At 51.1% G+C, this 21,449-nt stretch overlaps 2 protein-coding genes across 4 annotated transcripts in view; both read right to left on the reverse strand.

Moving 5' to 3' along the window:
* Window positions 1-205: 205 nt before the first annotated feature.
* On the reverse strand, window positions 206-16,594 carry CCNDBP1 (cyclin D1 binding protein 1). 2 transcript variants are annotated; one of them, XM_075917723.1, is made up of 11 exons: window positions 16,118-16,594; window positions 14,733-14,792; window positions 11,693-11,772; window positions 10,870-10,951; window positions 10,285-10,381; window positions 9,921-9,994; window positions 9,539-9,615; window positions 3,296-3,543; window positions 2,878-2,938; window positions 2,339-2,385; window positions 206-601 (listed from the first exon to the last, which is right to left on the reverse strand). In XM_075917723.1, exons 1-11 carry the CDS (start codon window positions 16,206-16,208, stop codon window positions 493-495), a joined length of 1,026 nt encoding a protein of 341 aa, XP_075773838.1. In that variant the 5' UTR covers window positions 16,209-16,594; the 3' UTR covers window positions 206-492. The 2 variants fall into 2 exon arrangements, with proteins under 2 accessions (XP_075773838.1, XP_075773837.1); XM_075917722.1 differs by having other exon boundaries at window positions 3,296-3,549; window positions 16,118-16,589.
* Window positions 16,595-17,256: 662 nt separating this feature from the next.
* Window positions 17,257-21,449, reverse strand: part of ZNFX1 (zinc finger NFX1-type containing 1) — a 49,935-nt gene continuing 45,742 nt past the window's right edge. For both annotated transcript variants that reach the window (XM_075917720.1, XM_075917721.1), the window contains exon 14: window positions 17,257-20,085. In XM_075917720.1, coding sequence (XP_075773835.1) covers window positions 17,650-20,085 — 2,436 coding nt within the window. In that variant the 3' untranslated portion in view covers window positions 17,257-17,649. The remainder of the gene's footprint in view (window positions 20,086-21,449) is intronic.

Here is a 21,449-nt window from a genome sequence, read left to right on the forward strand (position 1 = left end):
AAGCGCAGCGCTATGCCCACAGGGCCAGGGAACCCTTTCCCTGTACCCACACTGGAAGGGAGCAAGTTCCCCTATTCCTTTCCCATGATTCCAAGGGAAGCGAGGGCACCACACCCTACATTCTCAGGCTGGCAGGAGAAACTGTACTCTCCATGGGTCCATGAAGGTAGCAAAACCCTCCCCCTTCCGCAGAACAAAGCCATGACACGAACCCAGTGTCATTTTATTGCTCTTTCTGCCCAGTAAGGCACCCTAGAGCCAAGCCAGAGGTGGCAAGGCATGTTCGCAATATCAAGATGCAACTTCTCATTGTCCCAGGAAACACAGTGCTGCAACTGCCAAAGACGACATGCAAGTCAAACTTGGAATTGGCAAAGTTCTTCCAGGCTGGAAAAGCTCCTCCCTCGAATGCCAACACCATCACTTTCCCTGTGGTCAGGAAACGACCATACGCACCGAGACCCTGCCGCACCACATGGGGGCACAGAAGCATTAAAGTTCACTCTGTGTGAAGTCCTTAATTTTGTCCATGTTGTGATCTACTGCATCAGTGAGAAACTGAACCCAGCCTTCCTCCGATAGGGGGCACACGTGGCTTGCCCTGTAGAAAGGGGGGAGACATTAGAACAACTTTGCAGTGCTGTAAAACTAGGCACCTCCAGACAACAGTGTGCCAATCTCCACAGGTTCAGGTCATGAATTGCTAGACTACCACAGGGTTACAAAGGCAAGGTCTCGGCAGCCTCCCAGTGCCCTTGTCTGGGAGGGAGCTGTGTACACTCCCTGCCCACCCTCACCAAGGACTGGTGGGACAACAGCGACATGCACACCCATCCTTTGCCTCACCAGTCTGCCAGGGAACATTCTTTGTTCTGTGCTGGTCTGCATGTGCGGTGTGGGGAGAGTGTAGGGGAGACAATCTTCTCTGCCCTCACCCACGTCCACGCCTCACTCAGGCTAGGTCTCCGGCAGAGCGGACGCTAACAAAGCGCTCATTAGCATGTCACACTGGCATTTGCATATTGTCTGCCAATGCTTTTTGCGCAAAAACAAGCAGGGTTGACGGGTCCTTTTTGTTCCAAAAAGACCCCTTTTGCATAAGATCCTCATGTTTCTACCCCCAGCCCCCGTCCCTAGCCCAAAACCCCACCCTGCTCACTCCATTCCCCCAATCCCCAGGTGCCATCCCCAACATACACTCATTTTCCCAGGGTTTGGGAAGAGGGAGGGAGTGTGTGCAGGGTGCAGGAAGGAATCTGGGCGCTGGGACAGGGGGTTGAGGTGTCAAAGGGATGATGAGTGCCGGCTCTGGGAAGGGGGTCAGGACCGGGGCCTGAGGAGTAAGAGGGGATATGGGGGGTGCTGTCTCTAGGAGGGGGTCAGGGCTGGGGCAGGTACCTGGGACACAGGAGGGAGCTGAGGGTGCACAGCAGGGGTTCGTGCGCTGGCTCCAAGAGGCAGTCAGGGTTGGGACAGGAGGTGCTGTCTCTAGGAGGGAGTGAGGGCTGGGACACAGGAGGGGGTGCGAGGTGGTGGTTCTGGGATGGAGCTCAAGGCTAGGGGGGTGCTGGCTCTGGAAGGTGGGGCCAGGGCTGGGGCTGAGGAGGGGATATGGGGTGCTGGCTCCAAGAGGGGACAGGGGAGTGGTCTCTCACGTGGTGGCACTTCCATGGATAGGTCCAGGTCAGTGGTGCATCGAGGCTGAAGCAGGCTCCCTGCCTGCCCCAGCCCCACACCACTCCCAGAAGGGGCCGACGCACCTGTTGCCCTGGGTGCACATGGCTGTGTGCGGCCCCTCTCGGGAACCTCCCTGTCAGCTCCCATTGGCCACAGTTCCCTGCTGCCAGCCAATGGCAGTTGTGGGAGGTGATGCTTGCAGGCAGGAGCAGCACACCAAGACTCCTGTTCCCCCACTCCACATACACGCACACAGGGGGAAGAGGGGCCACACTGGCCGCTCCCAAGAACAGGGCTGACAGGTGGGGCCAGAGCAAGTAGGAAGCCCTCTGAGTGCAGAGTGATCGACAGACACTCCTCAGGATCGACCAGTTATCGTTCTTGATCAGCTGGCGATCAACTCGACTAGATGATCACAATGGCCCCTTCTGGCCCTCCACTCAATGGAGCTCCCATATCACCCCTCCCCACAACTGTCAGGCCCTTTGCTGCCAAGAGGGGAACCCCAAAGGTACACGTTTGCTCTCCACAAGCCTCTGGGGAGCCCAGGCTGAGTCACCTCTGGCAGCGCTCCTCCATAGTGTCCAGACAGAGGGCAGCTCTGGGTAGGGAAAATGCCCCCCCTCGAACGAGCTCTTAAAGTCCCACAGGCCATACTCACTTTGTGATTTCTAGGACCTTCTTCAGCACAGAGGCCAGTTTGGCAGCCTAGAGGGAAGCAAAAGGGAAAACATTGGAGCTGATGTGGCAAGTGCAGCCCCAGTGGTGTTGTGGGAAACTGAGGACACAGGCAGGAATCCACTATCTTCGGAGGCACCCTATCGTAACTGGGGAGTGGACGATGGGAGGAGACACCTTGTACCAAGCATGGGAGGTGACCCTGAAAGCTCTGTGCTGCCAGCGTCAGGTCTCTGTGCCCTGGGCTCCAGCAGCCCCCAAACACCTCTGGGTCACACAGCTGTGACAAGATAGCGGTGCCAGCACAGGTCACACACCCTCTCCTTCCTGGTGGGCTTACGACCCTGGGCAAGAAGGAACAGCAGAGACAAGCTTGCTCAGACCCAACAGAACACACGCAGTCTCTGTGCCCAATAACTACCTGTCCCGAGAGATGCTAGCTCCCACTTCTATTTCCTCTGCTGCCAGCAGGAGCCAGGCTGACGCCCCCTGCTTGAGAGCTGGAGAGTGGCACATACTTACGTTGAGTCGCACAGCCAGCTGGGTCACGGGCGGATACATGCTCAGCGCCAGCTCATCAATGCTAAGGAAGAACACAGAGGTTTCTGTATGAGCAAGGCAGCCTAGCAGTCAGCCCAGCCAGTGGACAGGCAAAGGCGATCATGTTAACTGTGCGACTGAGTCAGGATATACGAACGCAGCAGGAAACCAGCAGCAGCTGTATCTAACAGGTATAGTCGCACATCTGTCCCACTCCTCGGTGACTGCAAATCCCCCATCACAGCTACCCTGGGCCTGTCAATGCCCCTCTCCTACAGGCTCTCCCACAGCACCACTCGCACAAGGGCCCTACCCCTATCATGAGTGCGGGGGGAAAACCCCTGCAAATGCAGTTCCACAGGAGCACAGACAGCATGGAGGGGGCAAGGGACAGACTCACCTGGGGCTGATCTCATTGGTAATGTCTGCAAGATCATCTAGCTGAGCCACCTGTTCCGAGGTGTCTGCTTTGCCATGAACCTTCACTGCACCCAAGAGCTTCTTCAGGCAGGCTTTGGAGGCCTTCATGAGCCCCATGCAGGGGCCAAGTAGCTTCCGGTCAGCCTCAGACCAATAAGTATCCCTGTTGCCCCGAGAGCCCAGTTCCTCATCCTCCAGGATGTCACCAAAGGGGTCCTGATCTTCCCCCTGAGCCTTAAACACAGGTTTGGAAATCAAGAGCCCACCACCTATTCCCACAGCGCCCATGAGGCAAACAGTACCTGAAGCCAGCTTACATACTTTGCCATGTTGCCCTAGAATGTCTTCAGGGCAGATGGAGTTGACACGAGATCTTTTCTGCTTAGGAAACTGGCTTAAAAAAATCAATTCCTCAGGCACATCCAAAGCACTGATGAGCAAGTGCCTCGCAGGCACCCCTTCTCCAACCCCACACCAGCAAACTAAGCTGTGCTAAGACAACACAAGGCCCAGGCATCGCACAAGTCACATACTAGATAGTGGAACTAGATTGAGGTTTCAACACTCAACAAGGTCCATGCACTCAACAAGCCCACATGGAGACTGGGAGATGGGTCAGAAACGGGAGGGAGCATGGGCTATAACAGAGGTAAAGGAGGGACAAAATCAAATCAATAACTTAGTTGTCTGTATAGAAATGCAGGAAGTACGGGGTATACACAGAAAGACCTTAAGTGCTAGTAAATAAATACCATTATGACGTAGTTGGGATCAAAGAGACTTGGTGGGATAACATGATTGGAACATTGGCATAGAAGGATAGGAAAGGAGAAAGGGAGGCGGTGTTGCCTTATATATCAACAGTGTATACACTGGGACTGAGATGGAGATGAATGTAGGACACACTCTAGTTGACAGTCTCTGGTTTAGCTTAAAAGGGGTAAAAAAAACCCAAGGGTGATGTCATGATAGGAGTCCACTACAGACCACCTACCCAGGCAAAGAGGTAGATGAGGCTTTTGTTAAACTGTGCACAATTTGGCGGTGATGGGGGACTTCAACTATCCAGACATCTCTTGGGAAACTAACAGCAGGGCACAGATTATCCAACAAGTTCTTGGACTGCATTGGAGAAATTTTTGATTTCAGAAGGTTCAGAAAGCTCCTGGGGGAAGCTGTTCTACATGTGATTTTAACAAATAGGGAAGAACAGATTGAGAATTTGAAAGTGGAAGGGAGCTTAGGTGAAAGTGACCATGAAATCAGAGAATGGTAGAAGGGAGAACAGCAAAATGGAGACAGTAGATTTCAGCAGATTTTAGTAACCTCAGAGAGCTGGTGGGTAAGGTCCCATGGGAAACAAGTCTGAAAGGAAAAACAATTCAAGACAGTTGGCAATTTTTTTAAAGGGACATCATTAAGGGCCCAAGAGCAAGCAAACACAGGAAAGGCAGAAAGTATGGCAAGAGACCGCCTTGGCTTAATCTGAAGATTTTACAACTCCTTTTTATTTTTAGATAAAAAGTGAAAATTAGGTCAAAGTATAAAGAATGAATGTAAGCAAATAATGAAAGTATGTAGGGGGCAAAATTAGAAAGACGAAGACACAAAATGAGTTCAATCAAGCTAGGGACATAAAGGGTAATAAGAAAATAGTCTACAAAAATATTAGAAGAGGAAGACCAAGGTCAGGGTAGGCCCATTGCTCAATCAAGAGGGAATAAATATGGAAATGACAGAGGTGCTTAACAATAAATATGGAAATGACAGAGGTGCTTAACGACTTCCTTGTTTTGGTTTTCACCAAGGTTGGTGATGACTGGATGCCTAATATAGTGAATGCTAGTAGAAACGAGGTAGAAATTATAATAGGAAAAGACGAAGTTAAAAATTAGTTAGAGAAGTTACATGTCTTCTCATCACAAGGGCCTGATGAAATGCATCCTAGAATATTCAAGGAAATGATAGAGGAGGTACCTGAGCCATTAGCCCTCATCTTTGAAAAGTCACGGAACTCAGGAGAGATTCAAGAAGACTGGGAAAGGTATAACACATGATACAGCGCCCACCTCTAATAAAGGAAATAAGAACAACTCTGGCAACTACAGATCAGTCAGCTTAACTTCTGTGCTAGGGAAGAGAATGGAGCAAATAATTAAGGAATTCCTCTACAAACATCATGGATTTGTAAAGAACAAATAATAACAAGCTGAGATGGGTTGCCAACAGTGTTCCCTTGAAGATGCACATCTGCACGGCCACTCACAAAAAATTCTAAGCCTGCCCACCTCCTTCACATAGCTGTGCAACAGCACTCACATTGCTGCTAGATATAGAAGGTAGGTGGCATGGCTGCTCCCACAGCTGGGGCCGCATTGCAGCCACAGTCAGGGCTTGGGGCCACGGACTAGCGGGCAGCTGCTGCCATGGGTTGAGGCAGCGGCTGCATGGCTGGTGGGCAGCTGGGCCAGGGCTGTGTGGCTCAAACACTGGGGTGGAGGTAGGAGGGTAGAAAAGACGACTAAGATAATGTGAGAGCAAAATCAACATTTCTTCAGTCTTGAGTGGGACTGATTCTGCTCTCACGCAACTGTAAATCAGCAATAGTGAGAAAACAGGTATGTGAATAAATGTTTACACTTCTTTTAAAAAAAAGAACAGATGAACACAAAATAACCTTTTGGGAAGCTGTTTTACTACAGCTCTAGTTTTGGAGCTTACTCTGTTTGTAAATTTATATTCTTATGCATTAGAAATGGAATCAGTGTTTTGAACAGCCCTTGAAGACTAAAATGTAGTGTTTTTACAGCTGTTGGTGGTATGCTTAATGTACTTGATATTAGACTTCATTCTTCCATACTTGTACTCAAATTAATCTTTAAAAATAGAAAGAAAGATATTTGCGGTAGTAATCAGCAGCACTGGAATATGGAAAATCTAAACATTCTTCAATATTGCACAAAGCAAAGGTTCATGTAAAATAAACACATCTCTGTGTTACTCATAGCTTTAAAAGGAGTGTTGGGTGAGGGTTAAAGTTGTCTCATTTTGAACCAGAAACGAGAAGCTGCTGGTTGTGCTAATAGTAACAATAAAGAACAGGTCACAGCAATGCTGTGCAACTCTTCCTTTGTATTCTTCCTTGAAACATTCTTCATCTGAAATTATTAGTTGCTTGGAGCTCTCTGTGAAACTACTGACAGTAACAGTTTTACTACTAAATGCAACTAAAACTGTTGTCAGATGCACTCTTCATTTCCCAGTACTGACTGGAACAAACATTATTTACCAGCTTAGCATAAGCTTCCTGTGATTTTGCCATAAATTACATGTGTCATTAATAGTACCCATTTCTGGTTACTCTTCCCAATACAGTGCAGAAGACACATTCCACTTTCCTCTATAGCTATAGTAAGTAAAAGAAATCCTGTATTATGATAGTATAAAACTATGGTATGCCCACATCTTGAATACTGTGTACAGATGTGGTCTCCTCACCTCAAAAAAGATATTTTGGCCTTGGAAAAGGTTCAGAAAAGGGCAACTAAAATGATTAGGGGTTTGGAACGGGTCCCATATGAGAGGTTAAAGCGACTGGGACTTTTCAGTTTAGAAAAGAGGAGACTGAGGGGGGATATGATAGAGGTCTATAAAATCATGAGTGGTGTGGAGAGGGCCGATAAAGAAAAGTTATTTATTAGTTCCCTAAATAGAAGAACTAGAGGACACCAAATGAAATTAATGGGTAGCAGGTTTAAAACGAATAAAAGAAAGTTCTTCTTCACACAGCGTGTAGTCAGCCTGTGGAACTCCTTGCCAGAGGAGGCTGTGAAGGCTAGGACTATAATAGAGTTTACAGAGAAGCTGGATAAATTCAATGAGGTTAGGTCCATAAAAGGCTATTAGCCAGGGGATAAAATGGTGTCTTTGGCCTCTGTCTGTCAGAGGCTGGAGAGGGATGGCAGGAGACTAATCGCTTGATCATGGTGTTTGGTCCACCCTCTCTGGGGTACCTGGTGCTGGCCACTGTCGGTAGACAGGACACTGGGCTAGAAGGACCTTTGGTCTGACCCAGTACGGCCGTTCTTATGTTATAATTGAGACTCTGCATGTTCCTGTGGAAGACCCAATGAATTAACTCGAGATGCACACTGATAATAAATAGTTCTCCTTAGCTGGTGATTTACCTGGCTAGGATACTGTAATAGTGTCTTCAACTATTACACTGAAGACATTTGTCTAAATATCAAGCATGAACTGGCCCAATGATGGCTCAGGTACATGGGATTATTATCTGCAATTTTCAGGCTGCTGCAGCTGAGTTGTCTGTCAGCAGGCCTGGCACGTCTACATTGGCCACTGAATGACAAAGCCTAAGTCCTTCAGAGGTGTTACCCCTCACCTCCCAAGACAAAACTTTTACGGTGGCAAGTACCAATGTGATTAGTATCTGCTCTCCTGATGACACTGTGAATGTCACTCATTTGGGAGTGGCATTATTTTGTCAGCAAGAACTGATAAACAGCAGCTGCACTGCCTGACTTTTAGTGGCATGCATGTGTTGCCACCAATCCCAGGAGCTAGTGCCCTGCCAGGCCGTTTGGGGGGGTGGGGAGGAGCAGTTTCCGGGGGGGACTCAGTGATTCTAACGGGCCTGGGGCTATGAGGGAAGACAAATAACTGGGCTTGTTTAGTTTAGGAGAGAGAAGACTGAGAGGGGACATGATAGTGGTTTTCAAGTATCTAAAAGGGTGTCTCAGGAAGGAGAAAGAAAAATTATTTTCCTTGGTCTCTGAGGATAGGACAAGAAGCAATGGGCTTAAATTGTAGCAAGGGGGGTTGAGGTTGGACATTAGGAAGAACTTCCTACCGGTCAGGGTGGTTAAACACTGGGATAAGTTGCCTAGGGAGGTTGTGGAATCTCCATCACAGGAGATATTTAAGAGCACATTAGACAGACATTTATCAGGGCTGATCTAGACAGTGCTTGGTCCTTCCATGAGGGCAGGGGACTGAATTTGATGACTTTGAGGTCCCTTTCAGTCCTAGTACTCTATGAATCTATGACAATCTGGATAATGTCACAGATTTACTGGCTCTGTGCTATGCCCCCATCTTTTAAACAGTCCCTGGTGGGTACTCCTTCCTCGTGCCAGACCCTCAGGGAGTCCTTCCTGTCCACAAGGATAGGCCACAGAGCCTCAATACTTTATGCTCCCAGCCTCAATACCTTGGAACTTTGGGCTCCAGCACTCTAAAGACCCACTTCATCAGATGCATGTAGAGGAAATTTCCAGAGGCAGGTATAAATAGAATCAGGCTAGAGATAAGGAGGTAAATTTAATCAGGGAGGATGAGGCCCACTTCTAGCAGCTGATCTGGAGGTGTGAACACCAACAGAGGAGAAACTGCTTTTGTAATTGGCTAGCCATTCACAGTCTTTGTTTAATCCTGAGCTGATGGTGTCAAATTTGCACATGAACTGCAGCTCAGAAGTTTCTCTCTGAAGTCTGGTCCTGAAGTTTTTTTGCTGCAGGATGGCTACCTTTAAATCTGCTAGTGTGTGTTCAGGGAGATTGAGGTGTTCTCCTACAGGTTTTTGTATATTACCATTCCGAATATTCAGAAATCTGTGCATTAGACCAGTATTTGCAGGAACTCCTAGCAGCCTTTTCAAAGGAGTTTTTACTCAACTGAAGCACAGCACCAGGAAATCCTTAGATTACACAGACAAGCAGAAGTGAAGACCTTGTCCATACTGGATGTAGACCTCTCTAGGAACCACCTTGTTTTCCTTTCTCTCTCTCTGAGACTCGCAAGTGAGAGCTCCTGTATCCCTCCCAAGCCAACTCTTATCCTAATCTCGTCACCTCTGTCTGCAGAACCACACTCAGGCTGCTGGAAAGGTTGCCCATCAATGGGTGTCAAGTCCGCAGCCTTTGGGGTTCCGATTTTCTTCCAGATCCTCCACTGATATGGGTCTTTAACAAGCCAGCCATACCGTTCTAGACACTTAGGTGACACGTATATCCACTTTGCTCTAAGAGCATTCTAACCCTTTGTCATGCGCTATATAATGATCAACAATCAATTGCAATGACTATCAGTTGTAAAATAGCAACACTCCCATAGTAGGAATCCACGTCTCGGTTTCATTATGTCACTGCAGGAAATTCCCTAGCAATGGGTTCCATCCCCAGCCAAAATAAAGGGACCTCCTCACCTGCTCCATCTCTTCCAGTGCATCCCTGACCACACCCAGATAGATGGTCATGGCTGATAAGACTGCTGCCTGGTTATCTGCACACAGAGGTCAGAGAGAGAAGCACAAAAGGAGACTGTACAGCCCTCACAGATCTTACCCACCACACTCCTCTAGGCTCCCCCGGGCTGCATCAGTCCCCTTCAGAGAACTGCCAGGTCACCACACTGGTAACCCCACCTGGCTCCTCAGCATGGAAGGGTACCATTTCTGCTGCAGAAGCCATGTTCCAAGAGAGTAGCTGCGGCACTCCCTGTCAGGAGGGGTAAGTGCTGTCAAGCCCACATCCCCAACTCCGGTTGAGAGTGCAGGACTCTGCTGCCCTTGTATCTATGTCACTCACCTCGAGGCAGGTGGGAAATCTGTTCACATGCCTCCCATACGCTGCCAGTGGATATTAGCTGCTCCTGAGACAAACTGAAAAAGAAGAGAGAGAGTCCCTCAGGGTGCTGGGAACTGTAAACACTGACAGGGGGATATGTAGATTGCACAAGTTACACAGCAACACAAACATTCTTCCCACCATCTTCACAACACTCCGACCTCTCCCAGGCCTCCCCTTCCTGCCCATGCAGAACTACATTCAGCTCTCGGTGCCCAGTCGGTTACTGGTTGGGGATGAGAGCATGTGTATGGGGCTTTCGGTTTTTTCCCCAGCTTATTTAACCTTGTGGCATTTCATGGGAGCCCTGATGGATCAGTATTACCTCGACAGCTGAGTACTGAGAATCACGTCCGTAAGTTGAATCATTCCTTCCACTACCCTGGCAGTGGCATCTCGCACCATCTTCCGCAGAGTAATACCTAGATGTGATTGAGCAAGGAATGATGTAGCCTGATACTATCACAGTGAAACACAGTCCCCCTCCCCCATTTCAAACACAGACAAAGTCCAACAGGCATCTGCTCTTCCCCTCTCAACTCCCTAACCCCACACATCTGTGCCTTCTGTACAAAGCGTGCCTACCCTGAGCAGATGTGCCTCCGAAATGAATCTTTTGTTCACCTATCCTCACTCTCCTGTAGCACCTTCACACGAGGATCTCAACACACTTGATAAACGTGAATTAAGATTCACTGCTCCCTACCTTAGCCCCGTTTATAGATGGAGAGAGAGAGAGAGACAGACACAAGACTGACTTACTCAAAACCACACTGCAAGTCTGTAAGAGAGCTGAGAATGGGAGTGTCCTTGCCTCTGGCTCTACCTATTGAAACTTGGCCCTAAGGAATGTCAAATTTCCTTTCTGAAGGGAAGAAGAATTGGCACAAACTTGCTCTCACTGCCTCACCTTGGTCCTTGGGAAGCCAGTAATATGCAGTGGCAGCTGCTAAGACAGCATTCTGGATTCCTTCACTCAGTTTCTGACAGTCCTGAAAACAGTGAACAAAAAGGATCAGGAATGAGAGAGGTGCAACTGCAAACCTATTAACATCCCCCAGCTCCAGCTAAAGGCAGATCACTGTCTTATACTCTGTTGCTCTCAGGTGGAGATTCTGCTAGTGGATGCAGGAGAGTCAAAAAGGCTGCTGTCAACAATGGGAGAAGGTGAAGGACCATAGTCCAACACACTTAGAATTGTTTGAAATGTAATAACAGAGTAAGCCCCAGTCTGGAGCTCAGCTGCCTGATGCCACACCATACTCTAGTGCTGCATCCGACAAAATGGTTTTTACCCACAGTTTTATGCCCAAGTAAATCTGTTGAGTCTTGTGGCACCTTAAAAATTCTCGTTGTTTTGCCCATACTCTGGGCATCAGAGAGCCTTCTCCCCACCCCAAGACTCTCTCATTTTGGTGGTATCAGGTTGGCAGGGAGGAACTCATACTACTGCCCTGAACTACGTGGCTCTTTTCCCATAAAAACCTGGGTTGAAACCTTCAACGGCCAATGAACAGCTCTGACAACTCCCTATGCACCCAGGCTGGGAGGTCACATGCCATCCTGAAGAAGAGTGAAAGGGTGGGATTACATCCCACAAACATCAGTGAGAAGAACCATTTGTTTTACTTCTAACCCAAACTTTGCTCCAGTTCAGGGGAACGAGCCACACAAAGGGACCGCTACATGGGAGAAACCTTGAGATCTTCCTTGATGCAGGGCATGTAACCCACCTCTGAAGAAGGCAACGGAGGCCTTGAGAATGCCAGACTCAACTTCGTAGCTTCCTGGGATGTTGCTTTGAACGTCTGGCCTAAGAAACAATTTAATGTAGTCAGGCCATTAGGCAAGGTTTCAGGCAAATCGAGAGATACCAGGACAGACAGTCATGCAGCTCCTTTTCCTCCATCTGTCCCACCTGCTAGATAAAGCCTCCATCTGTTCCCAGTTCACAAACTCAGTTTAAGGAAAGGGAAGCAATTCAGAGGAGCACAAGCTGCTGATCTGAACAGATACAGGCCCAGTGAGCCCAACCCCCTGGCTCCAATGTGACCAGCTGCTTGACAGGGAAGGGCAAGAAACTCTGTAATATTTGTAAACAAAGTTATGAAATTAAAGAATTAAAGTAAAGAAAATTATATATTTGCTAGTAAGAAAACAAGCTACTCAGAAAAAAACCCTACAGACTGAAAATAATAAGCTACAAGACTAGAATGTTTTATATTTATATATATATATATATAGAGAGAGAGAGAGAGAGAGAGAGAGAGTTCAAAAACAGTTAATAGAATAAAAACTGCAATATGATGACAAAAATGCCTTAGAAGAAACAAGCATAAACCTCCCCACTGTTCTGTTGGTAAGCAAGGAGGGAAGGAGGAAACAAGAAAGGAAAATCATGGAGGAAGGAATGCATCAATGTTAAACTGCTTCAGCAAATTAGCTGAAGGCTATGAAGCAGAGGTGGGGAACCTAAGGCTCAGAGGCCGGATCTGCCCCCCAAGGCTTGGGGCTTCTCCCAACATTGGGGAGCCACCTGAAGCTGTCTTCTCCCTCTCAGCAGGGCTGGAGCACCAGCATCAACTTCCCACTGCAGGGGAGAGCCCCAAGCCTCGTGGACAGGAGTCAAGCAAGTCAAGCCCGGATCCAACCCATGGGTTGTGCCTGGTGGGGGGAGGAAGTAGCCCCTGCACTCTCCTTCTGCCCAGACCTCCCATGCGTACTTCGTTCCTGCACCCTACCTCCCATCTAGCCCTCCCACCCTGACTCTTCTCCTGCACCCACTCTCCTACCAGCCCCCACACTTCAAGCCTGCTTCCCAGCAGCCCCCCCGCCCCTCCCCACCCTCCGACCACACACTTGTTTTTTGTGGGTAAGTGGCCCTTGACCCAAAAAAGGGTCCCCACCCCGATAGAGAGAGAGCTATGAATCTGAAGGTTCTTTACCAGATCTGATCCAATAATGCTGAGGAAAACCAGGTTAAGAGGACTATCCTCTAATCTAGCCTGTCTCTGAGTTAATCCATCCTAAATGTATGGATATGTGTTGCTGTATTGGATGTCACAAACTACTTATTATTTAGGCTTTTCTAATATATTTAAAACAATTGTGTAGATACCATTTGGCCTTCAGACTTAATAAAGTAATATTTGGTTAACGTCTGATGATGCCCTGTAATATTAATATTCATAAATACCAACAATTTAAAAAAGTCTCTTCAGTTTTAAATATAATGCCTTTTATGATCAAACATCCCTAATTCACCTTCTCACACCCATCTGTTGCTTGGAATACGTTTATCATGTTTGCCCCTCCCCCCATCATTTATCTCCAAAACTAAACAGTCCTAGTACTTGAATTCTCTTCAAATAGCGCACTCTCTATGGGCCAGTCTTGCCTCCCGTCTCTGAACTCCCTCTGTTGCTCCTATACTCTTTAGCGACAGGGTGCCTAGCACAGACACGGTGCTGCTGCTGCTGAGGGGGCACCACTATGTTCAGTGTCCTATTTGCTATGCCGTCCCATGCATCAGAACGCTCTGCCCAGTGAGACATGGCGTACAAAGCTATGCTTCGCTGTCCAAAACAAGGTGCACGTCTTTTTCCTGGCTAACCGCAGTTCATTTGAAACCTGATTTATTGTTCTTACAAGATGCATAACCTTGCCTATCACTAACTTTGTCTTGTTACCATACTACAGATCACTCAGCGTTACCCATTCACTTACCTTAGTTAGATCCCTATGAAGTCCCTCAAAGACTTCTCTGATTTTGCCTCATCTATAAAATTTGCCACTTCACTGGTCATTTCTATTTTCAGATCATTAACAAAAAGAAAGCACCTACCACTCTCAGTATAAAGACCCACAGGGCACTCTTTGCTCAAGACATGCCATATGGTAAACTGGTCATTTATTGCTCCTCTCCTTGGTCTCTTAGCTAGTGTTCAATCCATGACAGCACTTTCCCTCTCGCTTCATGAATTTTGGCAAAAGGTTTTCAAAGATGTAACTGATTCTCATTATTTTTCTGTATGGAAATTGTTCCATGTTTTTTAATTATAGTTTCAGCCTCTTAACCAAATTCTGAAATAAGGCTCACTGATCTGCAACTCACAGGATCACCATAGCACCTCTTAAAAAGGGATACAATTTTTATTGGTTTTAGTAATAGTTCAGCTACATCCAGGTAAATTTGTTCTCAGCTCTTGGATGTATGATGCTTTGTAATATGTTGCTTTTTAATTTAGCTACTTAGTCCAGCACCTCCTGCTTTGGGTTGATTTAGTTGGGATTGGTCCTGCTTTGGGCACGGGGCTGGACTTGATGACCTCCTGAGGTCTCTTCCAGCTCTATGATCATCCTCTGACAGGTTCATATCCATTAACTGAAAAAGCAATGAAGTGGCTTCCCCAATTACGGGACTGAATTTAGCAAACCCCAAAAGCACTGCCATAAATTCAACTTGTAAATTTCTCCAAGAGTGAACATCTTAAGACCCCCATGATGTTTTTTAATTGTGCAATCCGATACTGAGGGCAGGGCTCGTAAAACCTTTGGAAGCTGTTCTGAGGGAAATCGTTTGCGCTTGCGGACCAAGTGCCAGCACAACATGAGGTCCCCGGTGCGGTCCCTGGCGGACCAGCAGAAGCTCCTGGGCGGTTTCTTTTCCACATTGATCCCTTTAGCGCACCGCTCTTCAGCTGGGCTCCTCCACTGCAGCCCGGGGCCCGTGGGCTGGGAGTCCTGGGCCCGCCCGCCACACCAGGCCCTTACCCAGCGTGTCCCAGAAGCGCTGCTGCTCGAAGGCCTCACTGCTCTCCCGCGACTCCCCATCTGCAAAGACACCAGCGCGGCGCTCAGAAAGGGCCGCCTCCCCGCCCGCCCCCCGGGCCACCGCCGCCTCCCCCGGATCCCCCCCCGCCCGCCCCCCGGGGCACCTCCGCCTCCCCCGGATCCCCTCCGCCCGCCCGCCCCCTGGGGCACCGCCGCCTCCCCCGGATCCCCTCCGCCCGCCCGCCCCCCGGGGCACCGCCGCCTCCCCCGGATCCCCTCCGCCCGCCCGCCCCCCGGGGCACCGCCGCCTCCCCCGGATCCCCTCCGCCCGCCCGCCCCCCGGGGCACCGCCGCCTCCCCCGGATCCCCTCCGCCCGCCCGCCCCCCGGGGCACCGCCGCCTCCCCCGGATCCCCTCCGCCCGCCCCCCCCCGGCACCGCCGCCTCCCCCGGATCCACCCCCGCCCGCCCCCCCCCGGCACCGCCGCCTCCCCCGGATCCCCCCCGCCCGCCCCCCCGGGCACCGCCGCCTCCCCCGGATCCCCCCCCGCCCGCCCCCCCGGCACCGCCGCCTCCCCCGGATCCCCCTCCCGCCCGCCCCCCGGGGCACCGCCGCCTCCCCCGGATCCCCCCCGCCCGCCCCCCGGGGCACCGCCGCCTCCCCCGGATCCCCCCCCGCCCGCCCCCCCGGCACCGCCGCCTCCCCCGGATCCCCCCCCGCCCGCCCCCCCGGCACCGCCGCCTCCCCCGGATCCCCCCCCGCCCGCCCCCCGGGGCACCGCCGCCTCCCCCGGATCCCCCCCCGCCCGCCCCCCGGGGCACCGCCGCCTCCCCCGGATCCCCCCCGCCCGCCCCCCGGGGCACCGCCGCCTCCCCCGGATCCCCCCCGCCCGCCCCCCGGGGCACCGCCGCCTCCCCCGGATCCCCCCCCGCCCGCCCCCCGGGGCACCGCCGCCTCCCCCGGATCCCCCCCGCCCGCCCCCCCGGCACCGCCGCCTCCCCCGGATCCCCCCCCTCCCGCCCCCCGGGGCACCGCCACCTCCCCCGGATCCCCCTCCCGCCCGCCCCCCCGGCACCGCCGCCTCCCCCGGATCCCCCTCCCGCCCGCCCCCCCGGCACCGCCGCCTCCCCCGGATCCCCCCCGCCCGCCCCCCCGGCACCGCCGCCTCCCCCGGATCTCCCCCCGCCCGCCCCCCGGGGCACCGCCGCCTCCCCCGGATCCCCCACCGCCCGCCCCCCCGGCACCGCCGCCTCCCCCGGATCTCCCCCCGCCCGCCCCCCGGGGCACCGCCGCCTCCCCCAGATCCCCCCCCGCCCGCCCCCCCGGCACCGCCGCCTCCCCCGGATCAACGTCCCCCGCCCCCCCGCCCCGCCCCGCGGCCGCACCTCGGAGCCGGGCCAGGGCCGCGCGCAGCACCTCGCCGAGCTGCCTCAGCGGCTCCAGCGCCCGCGCGAGCTCCGCACCCCCCGGCTCCATCCGCTCAGCCCCAAGGTCTCTGCGCTTTCTGCGCACGCACACGGGGCGTGGGGACCGTCAGCAAAACACGGCCGAGCAATGAGCCGGGCGCCGCTCAAAGGGGCTCGAGTCCGGACTCCAGCGTCAGAGCACCAGGACTACTTCCGGCCTCGCCGGAAGTCTACTCAGTGAGACCCCACCCCGAGCTACTTCCGGCCGAGGCCGGACCCCATTCAGTGAGGCACCAGGGTCACTTCTGGTCGCGCCCTGCCCCGTCTTCAGACCCCTCCTGCCCCCAAGCTACTTCCGGCCCCGCCCGGGCCTCTCCTAGTCAGACGCCGGAGCTATTTTGGGGCACCCGGCCTTGGCCACTGTGGCAGACAGGATGCTGGTCTAGGTCCCTGAGACCCCCCCCAGCTACTTCCGGCTGCGCCCTGCCCCCACCGAGTGAGTCACTAGAATAACTTCCGGCACTTGAGGCACCAGGGTTACTGACCCTAACCCATCCCTGAGACCCCCCCCCCCAGCTACTTCCGGCTGCGCCCTGCCCCCACCGAGTGAGTCACTAGAATAACTTCCGGCACTTGAGGCACCAGGGTTACTGACCCTAACCCATCCCTGAGCCCCCCCCCAGCTACTTCCGGCTGCGCCCTGCCCCCACCGAGTGAGTCACTAGAATAACTTCCGGCACTTGAGGCACCAGGGTTACTGACCCTAGCCCATCCCTGAGCCCCCCCCCCCCCAGCTACTTCCGGCCAATTCCCAGCCCTCAGTGAGACTCCACAGCTGCTTCCAGCAGCGCCCGGATCCGATTCAACGGGTCACCTGAGCTACTTGCAGCCGAACCGGACCTCGCTTAGTGGGGCACCAGAACTTCTTCCGGTCACGCGCTCCCCCGTCACTGAAACCCCACAGCTACTTCCGGTCGTGCCCGAGCCCTTCCTTGGGGCACCAGAGCGACTTCCGGCCGCGCCAATAGTGGGCCGGTGGGGAGGAGCGGACCTGTAGCGGGGTGTCCCGGTCTCTCCGGGGGGGGGCGAGGCTGCTCCCAGGAAATATTGCATTTAAATGACTATGAATAAAATTTATTGAGCTATAAAAGATTGAGGGTTAAACACTCAGTGCAATGAGCAATAGCCAGAGCTACTGCAGGGGCTGATGCCACCGACTGGTGCCAGCCAGCCCTGGAACTACATTAGGCCCCGCGCATGCTTCAGGCTAAAGCAGATGAATTTGTTACATCTATTTCATTCAGTTGCTTGATTCGACATATAAAGTGCGAGTAGGAAATAGGACTAGTTCTAGCAACAAACACAGCAAGTGTTAATCACAAGAAATCCAATTTGTCAAACAGAGCCAGTGAGCACCCGCTGGCTACTCCACGTGCTATGCAGCTTGGCAGTGGGGAAGAAAGAGCATTCATGGGGTTAAAAGGTGTACTACTGAGCCAAATGTAGCTCTTCTATATCATCCTGCGGAGTTCCTCAAAGTTGAGCATGTTATTTGCAGTTTCTGACCAGGCCGCATGAGTTGCCCCATCCATTTCAGGAGCTAAACGGTTGCTGTGTTCCAGAGTGTGGTTTGCACCTCCAATAACTTCCTTACACTCTGGGCACTTGCTCTTCTCCATTGCCCCACCACAATCACCAATCACGTAAATGTGGCCATTGGGGCACTTGAACCAGTGACCTCGTGGATAACCCAAGGCACTAACAATCTGCACTCGCTCCTCCTCCGAGATTCCCAACCCAGACTCTGGAAGAGCTGTCTTTAGTTCTTCCATTTTCCTCTTCACCACCTTTTCATCCTCTTGGGTGAACTTCTTTGTTCCCTCTAGGATCTGCCGCAGAGCACCAATTTCTCTCGAGATAGAAGTATTCATCTTTGCAGTTGCTGTTTTGCATCTGGCCAGGAGACTCACAAGATACGTAAGCCTCTGAATCTCACTCTGAAGGTCAACGAGCTCCTGGCCCGTGAAGCTTAGTCGGGGCTTGTCCAACCACTCCTGAATTTCAGCCAGTCGCATCCTCAGTCTTTCCTTCTCATTCACATCAACCTTGTTCAGGGAGCTTGTCAGCTCCCCCAAGCGCCCATAGAAGCCAATCAGGTTCTCAAGGAGTCCAATACTCTTTGTGGAGAGATCAGGGTGTATCAACTTCTCTTCCAACAGAAGGTATTTAGTGGGCAGATTCCTTCGCAGAACAGCCTTCCCTTCCAGCACATCCTGTAGTCTGTGCCTGCTAGTTTCAATTTCACTTACAGGGCCTTGGATTCTCTCCTTCACTCTCTCTATTTCCTCCAGCCGCCTTTTTACTATGGTGCCATACCTCAGGTTCTTCCTAATGGCTGTCTGACAGCTGGGGCAGACCTTCAGCTTGATGACAGTTTCATCTTCATCATCCATGTAATGGTCAAGGCCTTGGGCCTCAAAGATGTGGCCACAGTCCTCCAGCTCCACAAAGCGAGCATCTGTCTCATCTTCATAGCCAAAAAAGATCTGGGTGATTTCATCATGGTGACAAACACGGCACTTTTTTGGGCAAGGTTCCCCACACAACCCAATGCATGGATGACCACAGTGCAGTAGCTTGGTGCATGGTTCATCGCAACGGGGCCTGTTGCACGGTTCAGAGCAAAGCTTGGTACACTGATAGTGCTGACAGCGCCACTCACATGGCTCCATACATGGGATGCACATCTTTCCACATTTCTTTTTGCAACGACTGTGGATACAGTGGTTCTGACAGGTTTGCTGGCACGGAGGGCATTCTCTGGTGCAAGGCTGCTGACATTGGTGGGAGCAGATCAGGATGCGCTTACAAGGGCTCTGACAGTGCTCATGAAATCGCCCTTCAAAGCAGGTATAGCAGGAACCCGGGCATGCATGGCCACAAGCCAGTGAGACAGAGCATTTGGTTTTGCATTTCACAGGCATCCCATGTTTCATCTCCTCTGTGATCCAGCACTTCACCTCCTGGTCGTGGCCACATTTCAGTGTGACCTTAACCATTTCGAGACACTGCACACTGCATTCCTGCCCACAGGACATGCTGCATTTGTGCCCACATTTCAGATATTTCTGACAAGGCTCTTGACAGCAAAACTTGTTCACAGGAGTGGAACAAGGGACCATCTGCTGGTGGCCACACTTTGGGATCGTTTTCTGCACTTCCACTATGCATTGTCCACAGTTCTCAAAGCACAACTGGGGGCAACGATGGCCATCTCCGCAGAGCACCTTTTGACAGGGCTTCATGCACTGAAACTCTTTGTGCTCTAAGTCATAGGGGTGACATGCTCGAGTGCAGACATGTCCACAACTCAGCCTGAATTCACAGGGGCGACTACAGCCCCCTTCAGGAACTCTGCAGAAGTCTGCTCCCTTGCACACCAGTGTCCTAGTGTCAGGATGGTTCTGACAGCACAGCATGAGTGAGCGACCAATATGACCCTTCTCCCGCAAGATGTGAATGATCTTGCTCCACAGAGGCACCTTGGCAAGCATTCTCATATTCCCAACACAGTAGAGCCCTTTCTTAGCTCTGGATAATGCTACGCAGATCCGGTTTGAAATCTGCAGGAACCCAGCTCTCTCTTCCTTGTTACTGCGCACAAGTGACAGCAAGATAATGTCATTCTCCTCACCTTGATACTTATCCACCACATGAACCTTTACACCTGCAAAGATCTTGGCAGGCATGAGTTTGCGCAGACAGAAGAGCTGCCCAGTGTAGGTGGTGAGGATGGTGATTTGAGAGGGCAAGTAATCCTGGCACAAGAAGTATTTGCACAACTCCACCACAAACTGGGCCTCATGTGGATTCTGGTGGCTTTTCCCTTCCTGAATCTCCTGTTCCAGGAAGTCATGCTCCACAAAGAAAAGGTTCGATAAGACCCCCTGAAAAGATAAGTGGGGGAAACGTTACCAAAAAAAAAACATTCTAATTTGCCAACTCTGCAAGCCCCTTTCATGCCTTTCATGATCCACTTAGCAGTTCTCTGTAAATTACTTGGATTCATGGTGAGGAACCCTGGTGATTGTACACTTAAGGCAAATATCCGTCAGTCAGACCCTTCATAACATACCTAGTAAGGGAGAGTTTGGGAGCTTGTTGGCCCGTGTTCCACTGATAAATCACTGACTATTCCAGAAATCCAGAAGCATGCAGAGGATTTGATTTCTTATATTTTAATTAGAGACCCATGCCTACCTTTTATTCTTTAGGTTACCCAAAGGAGTTCCCAGGCTACAAATGAGCAATCACAGCTCATTCATTCACACTAGTCAGTTTAAGGGCAGGTGGAAGAAATGGGTGATGACAGAGCCATGCACAGCGTTTATTTACTAGATACCTACTAGCCAGGATGAAAAACACTTGCAGTATCCCACATGCATAAGACCCTTTTTCATTTTTCTCTAACACGTACATGCAGTACTTGTGGGCCACATAATGCGGGGTTCTGTGTATGACTCAGAGTTTGTTGTGTCCAAGTAAGCGTATATTAACTTTGAGAGGTCTGAATTCCCTTGTCTCATCACACTGTTTTGTTTGATCTTACCTTCCTCCCTCTCTGACAGCTTCCATGGTGCTTGGTCTCTCCAACACAGAGTTTCTCCTCTCCTCTCTAGTAAGGGCTAGTAATGTCAGGGTCCCTGCTGATCCCTGGCTCCCGCCTCCAATGCTTTTTCCAGTGCTAAGAAATCTTTTTGAGATGAGGTGATCACATCTGTACTCAGTATTCAAGATGTGGGCAAACCCACATGGATTTATGAAGAGGCAATAAAATATTCTCTATCCCTGTTTTAATGATTCTTAACATTCTGTTTGCTTTCTTGACTATTGCTGCACATTGAGTGGATGTTTCCAGAGAATTATTCACAATGATTCCAAGATCTCTCTCGAGTGACAATAGCTAATTTAGTCCCCATCATTTTGTACGTACAGTTGGGATGTTTCCCTGCGTGCAGTAATTTAAATTTATCAATATTAAAATTCATTTGCCATTTTCTTGCCCAGTCACCTAGTTTTATTAGAGCCTTGTGAAGCTCTTCACAGTCTGCTTTGGTCTTAACTATCTTGAGCAGTTTAGCATCATCTGCAAATTTTGCCACTTCGCTGTTTATTCCTTTCTCCAGATGATTTATAAATAAAATGAACAGGACTGGTCCCGGTACGGACCCCTGCGGGACACCACTAGTTACCCCTCTCCATTCTGAAAATTTACCATTTATTCCTACCCTTTGTTTCCTGTCTTTTAGCC

Source organism: Pelodiscus sinensis, unplaced genomic scaffold (assembly GCF_049634645.1).
Source record: "Pelodiscus sinensis isolate JC-2024 unplaced genomic scaffold, ASM4963464v1 ctg81, whole genome shotgun sequence".
Classification (NCBI taxonomy): Eukaryota; Metazoa; Chordata; order Testudines; family Trionychidae; genus Pelodiscus; species Pelodiscus sinensis.

What these genes read in the sequence shown, in the direction of transcription:
- CCNDBP1 (XM_075917722.1), bottom strand. Translation starts at nt 16,208, where the DNA reads ATGGAGCCGGGGGGTGCGGAGCTCGCGCGGGCGCTGGAGCCGCTGAGG. An exon ending in CACTGGAAGAGATGGAGCAG is followed by an intron (nt 3,550 to 9,538) that starts GTGAGGAGGTCC and finishes CCTGTGTTTAAG; the next exon opens with GCTCAGGGGGAAGATCAGGA. An exon ending in AGCTGGCTGTGCGACTCAAC is followed by an intron (nt 2,386 to 2,877) that starts GTAAGTATGTGC and finishes GCTTCCCTCTAG; the next exon opens with GCTGCCAAACTGGCCTCTGT.